The sequence below is a fragment of the Schistocerca nitens genome, chromosome 1, assembly GCF_023898315.1.
Source record: "Schistocerca nitens isolate TAMUIC-IGC-003100 chromosome 1, iqSchNite1.1, whole genome shotgun sequence".
NCBI lineage: Eukaryota > Metazoa > Arthropoda > Insecta > Orthoptera > Acrididae > Schistocerca > Schistocerca nitens.
The window spans coordinates 843,867,616-843,886,979 of NC_064614.1; the positions used below are offsets into that span (position 1 = coordinate 843,867,616).

The 19,364-nt window shown below is 39.5% G+C and overlaps 1 protein-coding gene across 3 annotated transcripts in view; it reads left to right on the top strand.

The window, feature by feature from the left end:
• The window catches only part of LOC126263196 (steroid hormone receptor ERR1-like), a 453,409-nt gene that overhangs the window by 265,087 nt on the left and 168,958 nt on the right, over nt 1–19,364 (top strand). For 2 of the 3 annotated variants that reach the window (XM_049960270.1, XM_049960261.1), the window contains exon 3: nt 15,778–15,825. The exons of the other annotated variant lie outside the window; for it this stretch is intronic. In XM_049960270.1, the coding sequence (XP_049816227.1) occupies nt 15,778–15,825 (48 nt within the window). The remainder of the gene's footprint in view (nt 1–15,777; nt 15,826–19,364) is intronic. 3 annotated transcript variants of the gene reach the window in all.

Sequence of the window (19,364 nt, forward strand, 5' to 3'; positions counted from 1 at the left end):
TGTTGCACATACTTGACATCTTGCCTTGGATAAGTCTCCAACGACTGGTTTCAGCCACCCATTGAATTCAGGTTCTGCTTCCCACGCATCCCGATATTTTTGAGCGTACTGCTTCTTCTTCTGCGGTAAATCCATTATGTAAGCCACCACAACATAAGTTTCACCAATTTATAATCACTTAAAATACATTAAAACTCAGGCGAACTAGATGTCATGAAACAATCTACTCACTCGGTAAGTCGATATCAGACCTATTGTTCATTGTTAAAACGTAATAATGTCTGAGATACCGCCACCGAATTGTTCTTGCGTTACCACTGTGCATGTGGTAATAATTTGACTGCGAGTTAACATTTCGAAAAATTAGAGTTTGCTGGACAGAAATGTATTTTATTATGCTTAATATTACGTATGTTTTTTGTCAATTCGAAAAATAAAGGGAGTTATGGCTCTGAGCACTATGGGACTTAACATCTGTGGTCATCAGTCCCCTAAACTTAGAACTACTTAAACCTAACGAACCTAAGGACATCACACACATCCATGCCCGAGGCAGGATTCGAACCTGCGACCGTAGCGGTCACGCGGCTCCAGAGTGAAGTGCCTAGAACCGCACGGCAACACCGGCTGGCTAAAGGGAGTTCAAAAGTTGAAGAATTATAGATCGATACGCTATCGACGATAACAGGCTAGTGGGTAATGAATAATGAATTGTTCTATAGTCAAGGTTTTCTTAATCTGTAGGCAATTCCCATATTCAGGTTTACTAAATGCTGAACAATGCTACATGATCTGCTAAGAACTTAATTTAACTTAGTAAATCTAGAACAAAGTCAGTGTAGTACCCATTCTATAGTTAAAATATTAGTTTTGTTAATGAAAATACTAGCCCAAAATAGTTTTGATTTGTACTTCAAAAGTCGTCAGTGCTCCAAAAGTCGCCAGATAAGTCGCTAAATAATTTTTGTCACTAAAAACGTTTTTTTGTCGCTAAGACGGAGGCTAAAGTCGCCATTTCTAGCGACAAAGTCGCTAAATTGGCAACACTGAATGTGAATATGCCGGAAGTTTCATTGTTGTATGTTTGTTAGTTATTGTTCAGCGCTGTATTGGGTAGAGCGTTGTGTAGCACAGTTTGCCAACTTCGAAATGGCAGGGTTAGAGGAGCAATGCGTCTGCATTAAATTTTGCATGAAACTCAAAGACCCCTTAACAGAAACACACCAAATGATGCAGGAAGCCTACGGTGATGAGGTGCTTCAGCCGTACTCGGTATTACGAATGGTTCAGATGGTTTAAAAATGGCCAGACGGAAATTAAAGAAAGATGACCCTCGTTCAGAAATCCCTTTGACTTCTGTCGACGACGCTAATGTCAGGAATGTCAACGAAATTGTGCGTGCCAATCGAACACTGACTGCCCAAGAGATCGTGTTGTCGCCAAGTTCGTCCCACTGCTCATGAATAAAGACCAGAAAGACCTTCGCTTTGCAACCCGTAAAGAGCTTTTGGATCGCACAAATGAGAACGAGATGTTCGTTACGAGAATCACAACTTGTGATGAGACATGGGTCTACGGTTTTAAATCTTGTTGATGATGAAGGAGACAGCTATTGAATGCTTGAGTGTTTATTTTGAAGTGAGGGAGCTTGTAAACTGAGGAGATTTTATTGAAGCAACCCATGACGAAAGACTCGGAGGACACAGTAGCCATGCGATATCATATTTTGACTAGAATATTGTATATCTCACCCCCATGTGGCAAATTGATCCCCCTTTAGTTGTCCGATAGTGCGCGGTGTGGCCAACATTGTGCATATCCTATGAGATCAAAAGTATCCCGACACCTACATATGTTTTTAGGAAATTAACAGGATTCCATGGAAGAAATACAACAGCTTTTTGAGATGCTCCTCGTGTCTATACAGGGACTGTACTGACTTCACTAGTAGTCTCTACCGCAGAAGCTTGTTATTGACAGTACCCATATTCTCACAGCAACAAAACTGCACAGTAATAAGTAGCGTGAGTGCTGTCTTTCCCACATCTACCGAGTGTTCTGGGGGAACTGTGGCATATGGCAACAAACACTAGTCTACACGATACTTGAGATGTGATTGAGACATGCACAGAGATTTACTATTTGGTTGAGACATGCATAGAGATTTACGATTAGGTAGTCATCTCATAAAATATATCCTGATGTACGCTATTATGCTGTGTTAAGTCGCATCTGTTCCCTAGGAGACATAATAATATCCAATTTGTGAAAATATTTATTATTTTTTTAGCTAGCTATCTCATATATATAATGCTCTGACATAGCGATAACAATATGCATATATTGCAACTTTAAAACTTAATCATTCTTCATTTCACAACAAATCCTATAGCCATGTAGCAATATTTCGCAAAATAGTTGTTTTTTTTGTATGCTTTGAATTCTACTTATATTATATTGAAACCTATTGGAATATGACTGCTATCTTCTATTGAATTTTCAGTACATACACTTATACAGTTACATAACTCAACATCATCATTATCATTCCAATACACACTTCACAATGTCATCAAAAAGTCTTTGAACGTGACTCAACATCGATTCAGACTGTCTACTACAATATATGTTGCATCCGGCAAACCACATGTGTTTGCAGCACTTTGACACTTCATAAATACACTTTGCAATGACTTGAGCTGTTAATTTTAGTGTATTCCCAACAAACACATCGACTACTGACGCACTGACACGCTGCTGCTGTCAAACATACAGATGTTGAGATGGAACAGGCTGTATCTGGCTGTTAACTGTCTCCTATTCTATTTGAATGACCCACAATTCCATAACTCGCTGTGCATTTTCTACTTCACCTATAACTTTCAATTCATCCCAACCCATTCGTGGTCAAATGATATGTGTCAGTGAACAATAATTTGATTTCAGCAGCTATCTGGATGAAATGGCAGGGAGGAGCCCTATTTTGAATTTGATTGACGTAGTTCCTTTCATGGGATAAGGCAAGTTGTTGACAGAAATTGAAGTAGGCCATAAACTGCTTTTTATAAGTACAGGAGGGAGTTGCAATGCTACGTAAATTATAATGTGTTTGCGATATACTTTGATCCTTCTATGGAAAGGACTTTCTGCAGTATATATTTTTTACTCTGATATGCAAGAGGCTGGTCAGAGAGGATGGAGTTCTCTATAAGAAGATAACAATGCCAGTAGACCATAGCAAATTGCAGAAATACATTGGAGTTACCAACCTAAATTTGAATGGATGCATAAGGTTGAGACAAAAGTAATCATTCACAAAAGATACGATTTCCAAAACAGTACTACTTATATAGCTGCATTATGTGATTGGTTGTGGCTGACATATTAGGTCGGTATACTTCATTCAGGTATGTAACTCGCAAAAAATAAGGGGGATTACAGCATGTAGGGAGGTATATAGACACTCATTTTTCCATTCTATCAGTGTTTAGAGTGTAATGGTAGGGAGGTCTATAATACTACTACGATGTACCTCTACCGTGCACAGTACAGAAGCTTGTGAGGTATTTGTTGGATGTAGAATGTTCGTAGATGATGCAGCTGTCTGTAAGAAGACACTATGCAGTTGACTGTAACTTATAAGCCTACATTGGGGCTCGGGTTCATTTGCAGGAAGCTTAAGGAATGTATTTCATCATCATTCATGAAACAAGTGGTTTACGAAACACATGTTAGACCAATCTTTTTTACGAGTATTTGCTGGAGCCCTCACAATGTTGAATTAATAAAGGGGTTAATGTTTCATCATAGGATAGTTTAGTCTGTGCGAGAATATTACATAGACGGTCAACAATGAGCTTCTATGGTAGAAGCTATGAGAGATGGATTGTGCACATGGAGAGGTTTTCACCTTTCAGAAAAAATCCAGTCTGAGAGTATGGTATAGGTGATAAATTACTCCCTTGCACACTTGTCTCGCAGTGACTACCAAGAGGAATTACGGGTGTTTACTGGCAGCCACTCTTTCCATGCAAATGGAGCAGGATGAGTGTTAATGCACTCTCGGCCACAGGGCGAGAAGTGGCATGTTGGTGTTAAGAATCTGATTTCTTGGTGCAGTACCTATACACACACTAGTATCTTCTCTGAAAGGTGTTGTATTTCTTGCATGGAATTCTGTTTAAGTTCCTAATAACATATGTAGATGTCTGGATACTTTTGATCAGATAGCACATGTATAATATATATCACACAGCACACTATCAGGCAACTAAAATGGGACAAGCTTGTGCAGTATCTATGTGGAGTCAATATCACACTATATTAAGTACAGTATAATGAAAGGTGCAGAAGCAAGCTTACTTGATCATTGCTGTGGAACATTATTAATCTGCCTTCCCCTATAGTTTGCGACCAAGGAATGTATATAGCTTTACACATGTATGGTTAGTGTGGTGTCACCGCCAGACACCACACTTGCTAGGTGGTAGCTTAAATCGGCCGCGGTCCATTAGTACATGTCGGACCCGCGTGTCGCCACTGTGTGATCGCAGACCGAGCGCCACCACACGGCAGGTCTAGAGAGACGTACTAGCACTCGCCCCAGTTGTACGGACGACATTGCTAGCGACTACACGTACGAAGCCTTTCTCTCATTTGCCGAGAGACAGTTAGAATAGCCTTCAGCTAAGTCCATGGCTATGACCTAGCAAGGCGCCATTAACCATACCTGGAGAGAGTCTCACTTGTATTATCAAGAGAAATGTACCATAATTAATTAAAGTTAAGTATACGAGAAGCTCCGTTCTTTTCTTTGTAGCATTCATAAAGTATCCTGTTTCAGACTTAACGCAAGACGGCGTGAGTTGACGCGTGCCCTTTCGGCTACTTCTCAGTGTGGCGTAGCTAGCTTGTTACGCCACAACAGTTAGTATGTCAGGATGTTAATAACAAAGTATCCTTCCTAATGATTATGAGGCCATATTATAAAATTACAATGTAAGACCGGTGGCATCTACAGTGTGCGAGAACACACCTTGCTTAATCCAATATGGCATGGGGTGGGATGATGCTCAAACGCATCTGCATATTTAATCTGGAGTGTGAGGTGGGGGGGGGGGGATGCTTACGCATGTGCACTCTGCCACACCATGGATGTTATCGACATCGGTGGGCCATATATAATCTCCCACTCGGTAAAACTGGCTACTGCACTGGTCTTGCTGTGGAAGAAAAGCCTAGGTGATGATAGGAGGGAGAGCCTGTATAGAGAGGTTATTTGGAAGATTAAAAAAACACATTAAGCAACCTCAAAATGCTACTGTTGATACATGACTGAATTCCTAGAGGATATATTACCCTATAATACCTCAAAGCGAAACAGTCACAGTGCAACACAAATCCCATGTGCATTTTTTTAACTTGCCAATCACGATTTTCTTTTTAAGTTCGGCATGCATTTTGATCAATAGAGAGAGATCTCATTTTAGTTCCCACCAGTAGGTGTCCAGCTACTTTTGCTGAGATAGCTCATTGCTAAAACTGGAGCAAATTCTCAAATAAGTTTTGTGATGTGTTCTCTCTTTCTAATATTTACTATCAAAAACAGTCTTGATCACAAATTATTTATTCCAGTGACCGGTTTCGGCCACAACTGTGGTCATCTTCAGACCAATGAGCAAGAACCTCTTCCTTGTGGTAAATCAGAAAGAGAGGTTCTTGCTCATTGGTCTGAAGATGACCACAGTTGTGGTCGAAACTGGTCACTGGAATAAATAATTTGTGATCAAGACTGCTTTTGATAGTAAATATTAGTAATAACATTGATCACTGTTTGCTCCCACAATGTATTCAAAAGTTCTCTCTTTCGTTGCAACAGTGGTAATGTTGGGTGGTAGCAGTGATGGCTGTAAGTGGGGTGGGGGGGGGCGTATACTGCACAGAGACAGGATGATCCTGGCAGATTGCTGTGCTGGGGTGGCCTTGAAGGCGGACAGTGGCAGAGACATCTAGCAATTACGTGTTCTTAGATAAAGGCACGATTGCCCCACATTCTATCCCACACATAACAGGGCAAGTTAGGGAAATTAGTGTAATTTAGCGACTTATATACTTTTCTATAGACACATTCCTGCTGTCATTCATAAGTCCACTATAATCATTTAGTGTTAGACTCGTTTTAGGCAACCTGATACTGCTGTCATTGTTTTTTAACATACTAATAACGCAGGAATAAGTTCCGTAGAAATTTAATGTGGGATACTGTTGTACTTTGTTTAAATATGACACTGTGATAACTATATAATATTTAAAGACTTGTATTTATGTGTGTGTCTATGAAATAATGGGAGAAATTTGACAAAAATGTAAAGAGTTGCCCCAAAATTATAAATTGCTGTGGAAGGGGGTGGTCATGCTTCAGTGTGCTTGTAGAAGGTATGTAGCAGGACTGTTTTTGTTGTTAAATAATACATTGCAGAAATTGTTTAACACAGGATATCAGTATAATTTATTAATATACTGCACTATGGTAATTGTGAAACACTTAAAGTCTTGTATATCCTCCGCGTATCTCAGTTAGGATTTCAGAAGAGTTGTTCTACTGACAATGCGATTTACATGTTCACTCACCACATTTTCCAAGCATTAAATAACAAACTAGCACCAGATGGTACTTTTTGTGACCTGTCTAAGGCGTTGGGTGAATCACAGTATTCTCCAAAATAAATTGAAGTTTTATGTAGTTGATGGTATAGCAAAACAGTGAATAACGTCATATCTAACCAAAAGAATGCAGAAAGTTGTACTTACTAATTCAACCAATGTACTTACTAATGCAATCAATATAGTCAAGGCTCAATCTTAGGCCCACTATTGTTCCTCATATATGGAAACAATCTACCATCTAATGCACAACTAGCAGAATTAGTTCTTTTTGTAACCAATCCAAGCATACATACAGAAACAGAAGAAATGGTAAACAATGTTCTTAAAAGTACTTTTGGGTAGTTTTCTGCAAACGGTCTCACTTTCAATTTTAAAAAGTCAGCATATCCAGTTCTGGGCATCTAGGGTTTCTACAACAGTGTGAATAATAACACGTGGCAATGAGATAATAAATGGGTTGGAAACTTGAAAATTCTTAGGTGCCCATATTGATGAGAATTTGAACAGGAAAAAGCATATCTTGTAACTCCTACAACAACTTAGTTCAGCCACATGTGCACTTAGAATCATTGCAAATGTTGGGAAGAGACAAATCAGTAAGTTAATCTATTTCGCTTATTTTCATTCAGTAATATGGAATAATGGTGTGTTGTAACTCATCTTTAAGAAAGAAAGTCGTCATTGCTCGAAAGCATGCTGTAAGAATATCTGGTGCTCACCCATGATCGTCCTGTAGACATCTTTTTAAGCAGCTGGGCATTCCGAATATTGCTGTACAATGTATTTATTCCCTCATAAAATTTGTTGTAAATAGTCCATTGCAGTTGAAAAGGAACAGTGATGTACATAATAACAATACCAGAAGGAAAAATGGCATTCATTACTCCACATTAAGGTTGTCTTTAGCACAAAAAGGGATGCACAATGCTGCAGAAAATAGAACATAACTGTGTCTTAGGTTGGAAGCTTCGGTACTTGGAAGTCTGTGAGAAAATCGGTAAAATTGTGACAAATCGTCCCAAAACTGTAAATATCATTTGAGGGAGATAGTCATATGTTGATGTGGTTGCAGAAATGCCATTAGACAGAATACTGTGCCGTAAACTGTGTTTAAAAAAATTGTAAATATCACCTGAGTTTGCTGCTGCTGTTGATTGACAGACGTACATAGCATGAATGTTAAGTCCACCTCATGATGCTGACATTCCAAAGTGTGTTGGTTGTGTGGCTGGTGGTAGTACACAAGTAGACATGCACTACATGAGCAGGGAGGGAATGCCGCCATTTTGGATCATAATTTTTGATAATTAAGTTTACACTTGAATAAATATGACTTGGGAGGGTGATGACCATTTTGGGTCTTAAATTATCGTAACTAAGATTGCAAGTGAGCAGGATGCTAGGCCAAGTAGCCAGTTTGTTTGCATAAGGAAAATAATGCCCCCATTGATCCTGAACTGGTACCCAGAATGCTAAATTTATTTCATTTACTTTCGTTTGGGTTGAAATCGGAGCTGTGTGACAAGCATTTTGAATCTATAGAGACTGATCTGTAGAAGACAGTGGTTGTTCTGAAGATCATGACAAAGGGAATAACTCGACAAAGCCCATACTAGTCTATATTTTGTAAAATATTTTGTGAGTGAAATTTTCGGTATTGCCCTAGGTCTCAGAGCATGAGTTTGTGATGAAGTAGACCCAACTTATAGAAAACAAGAATGAGCGTTGCTACAGCTTGGGAAGAAACGTTGCCGTAATTTGCATGTGCTAACCACCGCACTGTCACATTTAATATAAATCACTTGTTTCAGCACTGCATACGAAAAGTGCGCAATTAATTATCCTTTATCACATTTTTTTATTTCTCGAACATGTTATCCTTTTTAATCCTATTTCTGGTCTCATGTGAGCACTATTCAAGCATTTTCGTTTTTTGTTCAATTTTAGTGGACACTAAATATGTTCTGTGTCAGTTTAGTTCTTACTGTACTGTGACTCACTCCTATTATTGAACAAAGTTATTCACTCATTTTATACCACCATCAGTTTTCGATGAATAATGTTTTCCATCACTTGCTAGGCACTCCACATCCAGAAAACTTATACTGTTGACACACCTGCAGAGGTGACTTCATGTTTTTTTTCCCCCCAAAACAAAGTATTTCCTGAATTAAACTTAGTACATGAATGTGTTGTGACTTTAAAGAATTTTAAATTAACAACTTAATAATGCAATATATAGTCATATTAACTGTTTAGTGATGCTGCCAAGCACTGCAATGAAAGTTCCTATAATACATCGTGACATCAGATTACACACTTGTTGAATAACACAGAGGAAGGTCATTCCATATAGGTACTACTTAAGTCCAAAAATTCCGCTGTACTAAGTACTAGACGAATTTCACGAGAGAATCGCCAACAGACGAAATATCAGACCTATTAGGCGGGCGACGTTTCTCTTGAATAGGCAGGCAAGGAAAGTCAACGGCATCTATCGTTGAGCGGTATGAATTAAAGTTCTGCAAATCAGTTGTGTTGACTATTGAGGGTATCCACAATTATGTCTAAGGTTCATTCATGATACTCAATGGCGGCAACATTTTAACGTTGATCATTCATTCGATAAAGCCCCCAGGGAGGTGGCATCAATTTCATAGCAACTAATGTCGTTTGAGGGGTCTTCGGTCTGGTGTCGTGGGTATCTTGTCTTGCGCAGTGGTAGCTGCGCACTTTCTCCACGAAAATCACGCAGCACTATTGCATATGAATTGCATCTTTTCAAACGGACGGCCGTTGTTGATGTGTTGATTACCACGTCGACTCGATGTATGCGTCGGTAAGGAACGAATCGGCGAGCTAACTAGTAGTTAGCTGCATCAGACCCCCATCGTCAACCACATGAACCAGCAGCTTATAAATGGCGCAAAGGTAAACTTTTAGGTTCGATGCAGAAATTAAAATTTACCCCACTTTCCGTGTGCAAGTTAAAATGTACCTCAAGTTTTTATCTTTAGTCCTGTAGAAGATATGAAATCAGACGTATCTTTGTGAAGCGCCCTTCATATCACGTCCTTTTTTTTATGGATGAGACGTGGTAATGTCAACTGTAATTTTTATCTGTGGCTACGACGTAAGATCATTGGTTAAACCCTAATCTTCCTTCCAAAATTCCATTACGCCTAACCTCAATTCAGAGTACCAGATCTCTGCAAAAAATTCCAGTATTTTGTCTACAAAATTTTTCTGCGCTTACCTTTTACTTATTGTGCCTGGTCTCCTTAGCAATACACTGCATAAAGCTGGATTCGCACACGCAACTAATGTGACGCCACAACTTGTGGCTTTCTGTAGAGGCACCGTTCATGGAGGACGCCGCAAATTCTATGTAGTTGCACAGCTTTGAACACGGCGTCAACTGAAATCATATGGGCGGGTATTTATATTATAGTGAAGATCATGGCATTAGAGCTGTGACAAGAGTTAAACACAAGGAACAAGAAACCTTAATGTTAAGTGGTTGGAAGGACGATGCATGACATTTCAGTAAACAAACCATTTCATCTACTGAGGCGAAAACGAGAGTTTTTCCAGCGTTTCTATTCTTTTTTTTTTCAAATTTCCCTGACATGTTTTAAATTCCCTGACTTTCAGAACCTGTGGCAACCCTGCAAACATATGCAAAATAAATAACATACGAAGCGGAAAATGATGTCTGTTATGGTAAGCTAACCAACAGTGGCATGTCAATCAATATGCCTGCAGACACGTCACTCTTCCAAGATTTTAGAATCTTATTGTATTCGTTGATCTAGGCATATAGTCCACAATGCAGACTGCTTGGTTTCAAAAGTCGCAAAGTTTCTGTTACATATTAATTTTATCTATTTATTCACCCAAAAATCTTTCAACATTCTAGGCTACAACATTGATCTGGTGGTGGTAAGTTCCTATGAGACCAAACTGCTGAAGTCATCGTCCCTAGGATTACACACTACTTAATCTAACTTAAACTAACTTACGCCACACACACACACACACACACACACACACACATGCGCGAGGGAGGACTCGAAACCGACAGGGAAAGCTGCGCGAACAGACCACGCGGTGCATTGATCTGAAAATAATCGCCCCCCCCCCTCCCCACACACACACACACACTGCTACAAAAAATTAAACGTAAGTTGTTTTTTTACTTCCAGAAGCTGCGAAAGTGTACGTGCCGACCACGTTTTTCGGTAATAAAGTCAGACATGCCAACTTTCAATAGTGAAAAATCTGGAGAATTTTAACGGTGTACTATTGTGAATTACAACACATCCCTGACGATTAAATTGCAATAATTCAATAACTGAAACAATTCAATTATATTTGCTTTATTATTTGCATGGAAATACTAAATAATGGACATACCTGAGCCTTCGGACTGTATAATTTATCATTCAACATGCTGAACAATATGTATGATGAGCTCTGCAGGTTTCTTTGGATTCACACACATTCAAATGAAGCACTCTCGAGAGAACTACAGTTTGACATTACGATCCGAGGAAACAAATTAACGTATATTGGATTTCTGTTTTGACATTAGCACAGTTTTTGCATGGATAAATCACTGTTACATGATCACACGTTTTCATTTCATAATGCAACCCATATTTGCATGGCATCTTATATCTGTAAGATATCTTTCCCAAATTTGAATCAATTTTATACAGGATGTACATGTTAGGCTTAGCAAATAATTTGAATAGTTTATCGGTTTGAATTTGTCTGATTACGGTAGTTACTTATTCAGCACACCCGTAGCTGACTTAGCCTTCTTCAAAAACTCTGAACTAAATTTCTGCTCAAAGTACTTGCCTTTTTGAACTGATTTTAAAATCAAAAATTTCTCTAAAGACGTTTCTGAAAGCATGGACCTGAACTGAGTTTTGGTCTTTGTAACTGTGCTAAAAATTATCTCACATTCTGCATTACTATGTGGAATTGACAAAATAGCCAGCACCACCTTTGCAAGTTTATCATATTGAAGTACCCCATCAGTCGATTTCTTCTGACCTACCAACGCCCACTGAAAATCAATTCTCTCTGCTGCAAAGTTGGTTTCTTCCAGCTGAAAGTTACAGAACTGAGAGTGAAGAATATCAACTTCTGTACCTAAGTGTTCACTTTCGCTAGTCAGAATATTAGGAAATCTGTTTATGAAAAATCTAAGGCTGGAAAATGATGCTTTGCCAATTATAGAAATATTTGCAACTTCTGCATGCATTAAAACTTCATATTTGAATGGAAATTTGTGTATCATGTAATCACATGATGATAAGAAACATTTTCTTACAGACTTAATGAATATAGACTTTTTCTCAGGCTTCAAAGTGGTCACCAAAGCAAATGTAGAATTCCCTATCATCAGATCACAATCATCCTTTTGATTTGCTGTGGAGTGTGATAATTTACATCAATAAGAGAGCTGGAGGTTTTAATAATGAGTGGTCTCACAAATCTTGCCATTACATTCTTCAATAGTTCCTCCAAAATTGACCTCAATAAGTGGATATGTGGGGCACTTGACTGAAGAGCTACATTTAGGCTCTCAACGACAGTCATTAAACTTGAAAGGAAAAGGCATAAAGATTTATGTAAATTTGATGACAGAAACATGAACAGTCATTCCTCACATAATAAAGCATGGTCTACAGTGTCAATGGTTTTCTGTAAAACTGATGATTGGGTTTTTCTTTTAAGGGCGGAGTGTGGTGAAATCGTATCACAGTGCTTGGACTTGTGGTATGAAGTAGGCACATCTACATTTTGAGTATGTTTTGGAATTTTATAATTCTTCAAAGTTTCCACTTCAGAATCCTTACTTACAATTTCACTCTTGAACAAACTAACCAAAGGGTCCCATTGCTCCAAAATCCTATCCAAACATCTTTTCAACGATAACCATTGTGTAGGCACATGTTTCAGAATTTTCCTCATTTCTGTGTCATGTAAAGTTTGAAACTTTACAAATTTTTCTTTCCTCTTTGCACTCCTTTCCAAATAATAAAATATGTCAATAATATTTTCTTCAACGTTTAAAAGCAAACATGCAGCCCCCTTCTCAGCAGCAAGATTAATTAGGTGACAAGAACAGCCTACAATGATTAAGTTAGCAATTTCTTGCTTCAAACATCCTGTCACACACAGGAGCATTATTGGCGCCAAAAGCCTGACAGTTTTTTAACGGAATAGGCCTACGGAATTCGCGTAAAGTTGAAAGTAGATCAGCAATATTAGCTCCAGTGGCATCCCCTTTTAAATTAGGCACAGAGAGTAGGCAATTTTGAATTTCACGGAGTTCAGGGCTGAAGAACGATACGATAATAGATATAACTTAGTCCCTTTTATTACTACCATCGGTAGCAATAGCGAATGGATTCGACTGCAAGTGCGTAATAACTTTCGCTTTTTCTTCCAAGCACATTTCCGTAAGGATTGCGGTCGTTTTTGTTCTGGCGCACCCATATCGTTTCGCAATTTCAGACTCGGGAAACATTTTGCGAAACTAAGGCCCAGCGTGGTCGGCACAGTTTATAGGCAAGTTATGCACTACAATAAATGCGGTAAATAGAGCCTCGGCATTCGTCACAGCATCTACATTTTGGGTTTTACACGATAAGTTAAGTTTCTGGTTCCGTTCTACACAATGTACACTCTCCTGGTGTTTTTTTTAGCTTGCACGTGTTTAAGAATGTCGCATTTCCCGCCATGAGCTACTGAAAAGTCACATCTACATACACTACAAAATGTGTAAGTTTGTCCCTTCCTCGATTCACTTAAACACGGAAACTCTTCCTTACACACGTTTCTGAACACTGCATCATATTTCTTCGCCATTCTGCACGAAAAATAATCAACACTTCCATGATACGCAGCCAACAACTACTACTGAGTACACAAATCGCGCAACAGAATTGAGAACACAATGATCCTACGTTCTAAACAATGGTCTTGTAGCAATGATGCCAACCCTCGCGCACCGTTTCCCCCTATATTGCACTTCAAATTCCCCTAAATAATTTATCACACCGTCGGGTAAGCAAGCGGGGTAGTGTGGCGGTAAAAGGGAGTCAAGAATGAAATTGTCGAGCGGAGGGGCGGGGAGGGTAGTAACCCTAAATATTTTTCCCCCCGAAACATTTATCTCTCTAACTTACCCCTAGGCAGCTTAATTCCCCCTAAATTTAGGGCGAAATCCCCTAACTTGGCAACACTACATTTTAGACACAACAATGCTAATCACTTAGCTTGGAACAACTATCGACTACTCCTTGTCCACGATAACTTTACGATTGCGCTGGTACTACCAGAAGCGGAGGAAATTGGCACTAGTTGAAAGATATTCATTTGTCTCCGAACGCTGCCAACGATAAATTCCTTATTTCCTTGTAGATACGAAGCGCGAGGTACGCCTACTGCTGCTCCCGACAGCCACCGCACCAATCTACCACGTTAACATAGACAAGTAGCAGCCATACCTTGTCATCCACCAATATATCGAAGGCGCAGGATTTTCAAATATCTGAAACTGCTCTGAAAATCGGGAGATCGGTCTTCACTGTCGGGGGATCGGGAGGAAGAAGGAAAAATCGGGAGTCTCCCGCTTAAATCGGGAGAGTTGGCACGTCTGAAAAGCGAAAACGCACCGAAATCGAATGGAGTAGGTCTCTACAGCAGCAATTACTTCACGATTAATTGCGACAGAATGTTCCGTGTTTTGAAATGCTGCCACCAAGGAGCGCTGGAGCAAGGAAAGTAGCGTAACACAGTACAACCAAGTTGCACTTTTTGTGGCGTGGCGAAAGTTGCGTCTCTTAAGAAAACAAAGTTTACACATGCAATTGCAGTGTACCACTAGCTGTGGAGCCACTTTTGTTGCCTGTGTGATCCCGGCTTAACTCCCAGATTCACTACTGATACGGATTTATACGAGGGTTGGATCTTTAATAGTGGCAACTATTTATTTACATCTCGTACAAAATAGATACGTGTTTCAAAGGTTTACTGACCTTCAGAGTAGTCACCAGCCTTGTGTATAACCCGTTGCCAGCGATGTGGAAGTCGTAGGATACTGTTAGCAGTGCCAGTTGTGTTGACAGTTCCAGCGGCGCGGTCTATTGCCCGACGAATCTGTAGCAGTTCTGAAGCGAAAGCCGTGAAGTGTTTCCTTCAGATTAGAAATCGAGCTGAACTCGCGAGAGCTCAAGTCAGGGGTTTGCAGTAGGTGGTATAGCACTTAGCAGCCCCATCAGGCAAACAAATCAGTAACAGCTTGCACTGTACGTGCTTGAGCATTGTCCTCCAAAATAATTGTCAGGTTTTGCAGAAAGTGTCATCACTTCTGTCTCTATGCTGTTCATTTTTGGAACACAACCTACGACCAGCTTAGAGACAGAAGTGATGACACCTGCAGGACCTGACAATCTTTTTGCAGGACAATCCTCAAGCACGTACAGTGCAAGCTGTTACTGATTTGTTTGAGTGATAGGGCTGCTTAGTGCTATACCACCTACTGCACTCCCCTAACTGAAGCCCTCGTGAGTTCAGCTCGATTTCTAATCTGAAGGAAACACTTCACGGCATTCGCTTCAGAACTGCTACAAATTCGTCGGGCAATAGACCGCGCCGCTCGAACTGTCAACACAACTGACACTGCTAAGAGTATCCTACGACATCCACTTCGCTGGCAACGGGTTATACACAGTGCTGTCGACTACTTTGAACGTCAGTAAAACATTTAAACACGTATCTATTTTGTACGAACTGTAATAAATAGTTGCCACTATTAAAGTTCCAACCTTCGTAAATATTTACGTTCGACACCTTCCTTTGAAGGACCTGTAAGAGTCGTACTGCTCGTGTGCTTCCGTCATGGTGTTCCATTTGTTATGAACAGTGTCTTTATTATTTTATCTTATCGTGGAGAGCGTTTTTCTCGTCCTCTTGTCTTAATTACAATGGAGAACAATATTGTTAAATGTATGTGATACATACTTCTGTTGCAGCATCATCGTAAAATGAGAAAGAATGCGGTTACAAGTTTTTCTTTCTCTTCCGTAGCTTGCTGATGAACCAGTGGCAAGGAACGATATGCCTGCCTGCGTAAAGGTAATAACATTCAAAATCCAGGACAGCATGCATACAGCTTTATAAAAAAATGATCATCTCTCACCTCAGAAATGAAGCCGTGAAAATCGTTGTAAAAATATCAAAAATACCAAATACCAATGTTCGTTGAATGTTTCTAGAGAGAGGAGTAACTAAAATCATATCCTTGTATGCAATTTTGCTGTATCTACATTTCCGTACTACTTAAGTTGCATCCTAACATAAACTTCTAAGTTTTCCGTTTAATTCGTGGAAATTTTAATTTCGTTAATTCTTGGAAATTTTAATTTCGAAGATTACAGCACGCTGCTTTCGTATTTAAAAAGTACGACAATGAACTTCACTGAAGCGTGGGAGTTGATCGTAGCATTAAGGACAGGTAAGTTCAGCAAGTTCTCTGTAGCTTCTGGGAAGAGCACTGAGAAATCTTTTTGAAATGTGTATGGCAAGCGTTGGGCTACAGCCACTTGAAAGAACATGGGCAAAGTTCACTTCCCCCGCAATAGTTACCTGCAAATACATTTAGTTTTTATTTATTTTTCGTGGCATTTGTATTAAGATGGGATGAAGACCAGCTATTGCACCAAAATGTGATTTATTGCGTGTATGGTTACATGTTACAAAACTAACGACCACGCTTTTCAACTGAACCAATCGCAATCTACTATAGTCTATTTAAAGTTAACTGATAGTTGAAGTCTTTTTACATAACACACAAACATGGCAAGTCACTTCACAAATGTTGTTCAATTGTAAAGTGGAGCAATGTTGCAAATGGATGCCACAACGTAGTCGGAAATGCAACATGCTCTGTTAACAGATGATTTTAAGTGACCAATGAATGAACTGCGGCAGATGACATGTTCTGAGTTTTGAGGCCTATGTCTCAAGCTAGCCACAAACTGGTGATATGTAATACATCTGAGAAAGATATATTTGCGGCAGAACTAAACTCATGACCGTTTTGGTCACGGCGTTTAAAGCTAACCTCTGCGAACAAACACAAGTCAGAAAAAGTTCGTGATGGAAGCTGAAGAAATGAATTAAAATTGTGTCATGGCCGAGATTTGAATCCAAGTCTCCTTGCTTATTAGGCAATTATGCTAGTCATTACACCAGAATAGCTACATGGACTACCTACTACAATGCCCTCCCTAATAAAAAGTTCAATTCACATCTTCAGCTTATTTTCCCCTTCTTAGATTGTCACTGTTGATGAGGCTCGCCTGTATTGGAATAGCACCCCAGTGTTGGATGTAATGGGGAAATCCTGCCTGTGCCTCAGGTGTGTGATACTATTAGGGAGGGCATTGTACTATGGTAGTCCGTGCAGCTACGTTAGCTACAATGCTGTGCAAGTGTAATGGCTAGAATACCTGCCTAGTAAGCAGGGAGACTTGGGTTCAAGTCCTAGCCAAGGCACAAATTTCATATCTTCAGCTTCCATCATGATCACAGATAAAGATGAACTCAAATAGCTTCAGGGAAATTTAATTATATCAGAAAAAGTTCAGTTTCAGCGCTAAAAGCAAATTGTAATTTGTCGCTGTCATTGGTTACCTGAAACTACCCTCTCACTGGCTACAGAAGTTGCCGCGTTACCTACTTACAAACTGTCCTGGTTGAAATTTGGTTGCAGATTATAGATGACACAGGCAGATTCCTGACGAAAAAAGAATGATAGGTAGAAAAATAAGAGCAAATAAAAGTCAATACGATGATGAAAATGAAGTGTCAAAGTAAAAAATTACATATAAACCGATTAGATGAATAAGAATGATAATCAAACTCTTTTGATTAGATTTACCAATAAAAAAAATTCCCTAAATCTGATGAGGTTCGAACCAACAACCTTCGAAATGGTAAGTTACTATGCTAATCATTACATTAACGTACAACACTGAACCACAATGTTATATTTGTCACTGTAGTCATCCAGTCGTAATGATGAATTCCAGCCTGACACAATGTCATGCGAAGCTTATCGAACGTAAGCCGATGTCTGTGATTATGCCGTCTGCATAAATGATGCTGAATATCACGTCTTGTGCGAAAGTATCCAGCGGTGTTTAGTTGGTGCTGTGTATGAAACATGTGCATTTCATTAGTGTTGTTATATGTATGTTTGTTGCTTGTGGTGTGATTATTATGTATGAAATAAAAGTGTCTGACCCATGATTCAGGTTCCGAACACACCAAGAAAGAATGCCGGACAAGTAATCGGAAGTGAACCGACCAACTGTTCTGGCAGTTTGGCAACAGCAAACGGTTCGGGGGTGACACTGAGCGCTCTGATCAAAGGAAACCAGCCCCAGCCCATGAAGTGTCAACTATCAAGTGATTTTAATCAGACTGTAGTAGCTCGAAGGGACGTTTTCTGTAGATCGTGGTAACGCTCAGATTGGCTAACCTGAAATGTTCCACTGACAGGTGAGCTCTAACCAAGCTCACGACAACTGTTTATTTCTCCCAGCCAAGTGTCACTGTCAGTTAACAATACTAAATTCTCAGCCTTATAGGTGATTATATAGCACATAAGTCTGTGCACGTAACGTTTTTCGTGTATGTGTCAGGTAATAGCTAACGTGGATAGTTTGATTTATGCATTGATACTAAGCTACACGTATTCTGATGATGGTATGTTCAAGCAAAAATCAAATAAAACTTGCAATTGTGTCAGTTGGGAAGGGAATGTCGAAACCGGCTCTAAGGAAAGAAAAGGTAAGACGACTAAAATCCATATTCAATGCTCAAAAATCAACTTTTTTAAAACCGTTAGACAAAAATAAAGCAGAATTTAGGAGTCATTCTGTGTTTCAAAGATTACTGGACAGAATAAGAAAGCGTACGAAGACGGTGAATTAATCAAAACTGCATGTTAGAAGCTGCAGATTCCTTAAGCTTCCTTTTTGAAAGGATGAGGCGAATCCACCCGTGAACCAGAAGATCCCGTTTCGCTGCAGAATTCTGCTTTCCTCGCAGAGACCATTGAAAAGATCAGTATCCTTAACTTGCGGTTTCAAGGTAAGGATAAAGATACTGGTGGAACACATTCGGACATTGTTTCAAACTCAACAACTTATACATGTGCGAGGAAAAAAGTATCATCCACGGCGAATACAAACACTTCGCCTGTTTGAAACAAGCCCTTGACAAGCAAGGCTCTTCGACGCCTTACACCAACGAACAATCGCGTCAAAATTCTTCCATATTTGAGAAGTCAATTCAACAAACGCGCCAAAGATTTCAAAAGTCTTTTAATTGTAGCACAGTTTGTCATATCGACTTTTATAGAGACTGATACTGTAGAATTCTCTACTTGTGTCATGGAGCACTTTGATTTTCAAGAAGAAACTACTGTGCCCCTAAAGAGAAGTACCCAGTTTTGGCCCAGGCTATTTTCGATGTGAAGGCAATGTTCAGCTAAACATATCTGTGTGAGGTTTCTTATAGTGTACATAAAGTCCGAAGTCCGGGAACACTTTCAATTATAAGAACTAAACACTGTACAGCTGTCATACATATCGCATTTTTAAGAG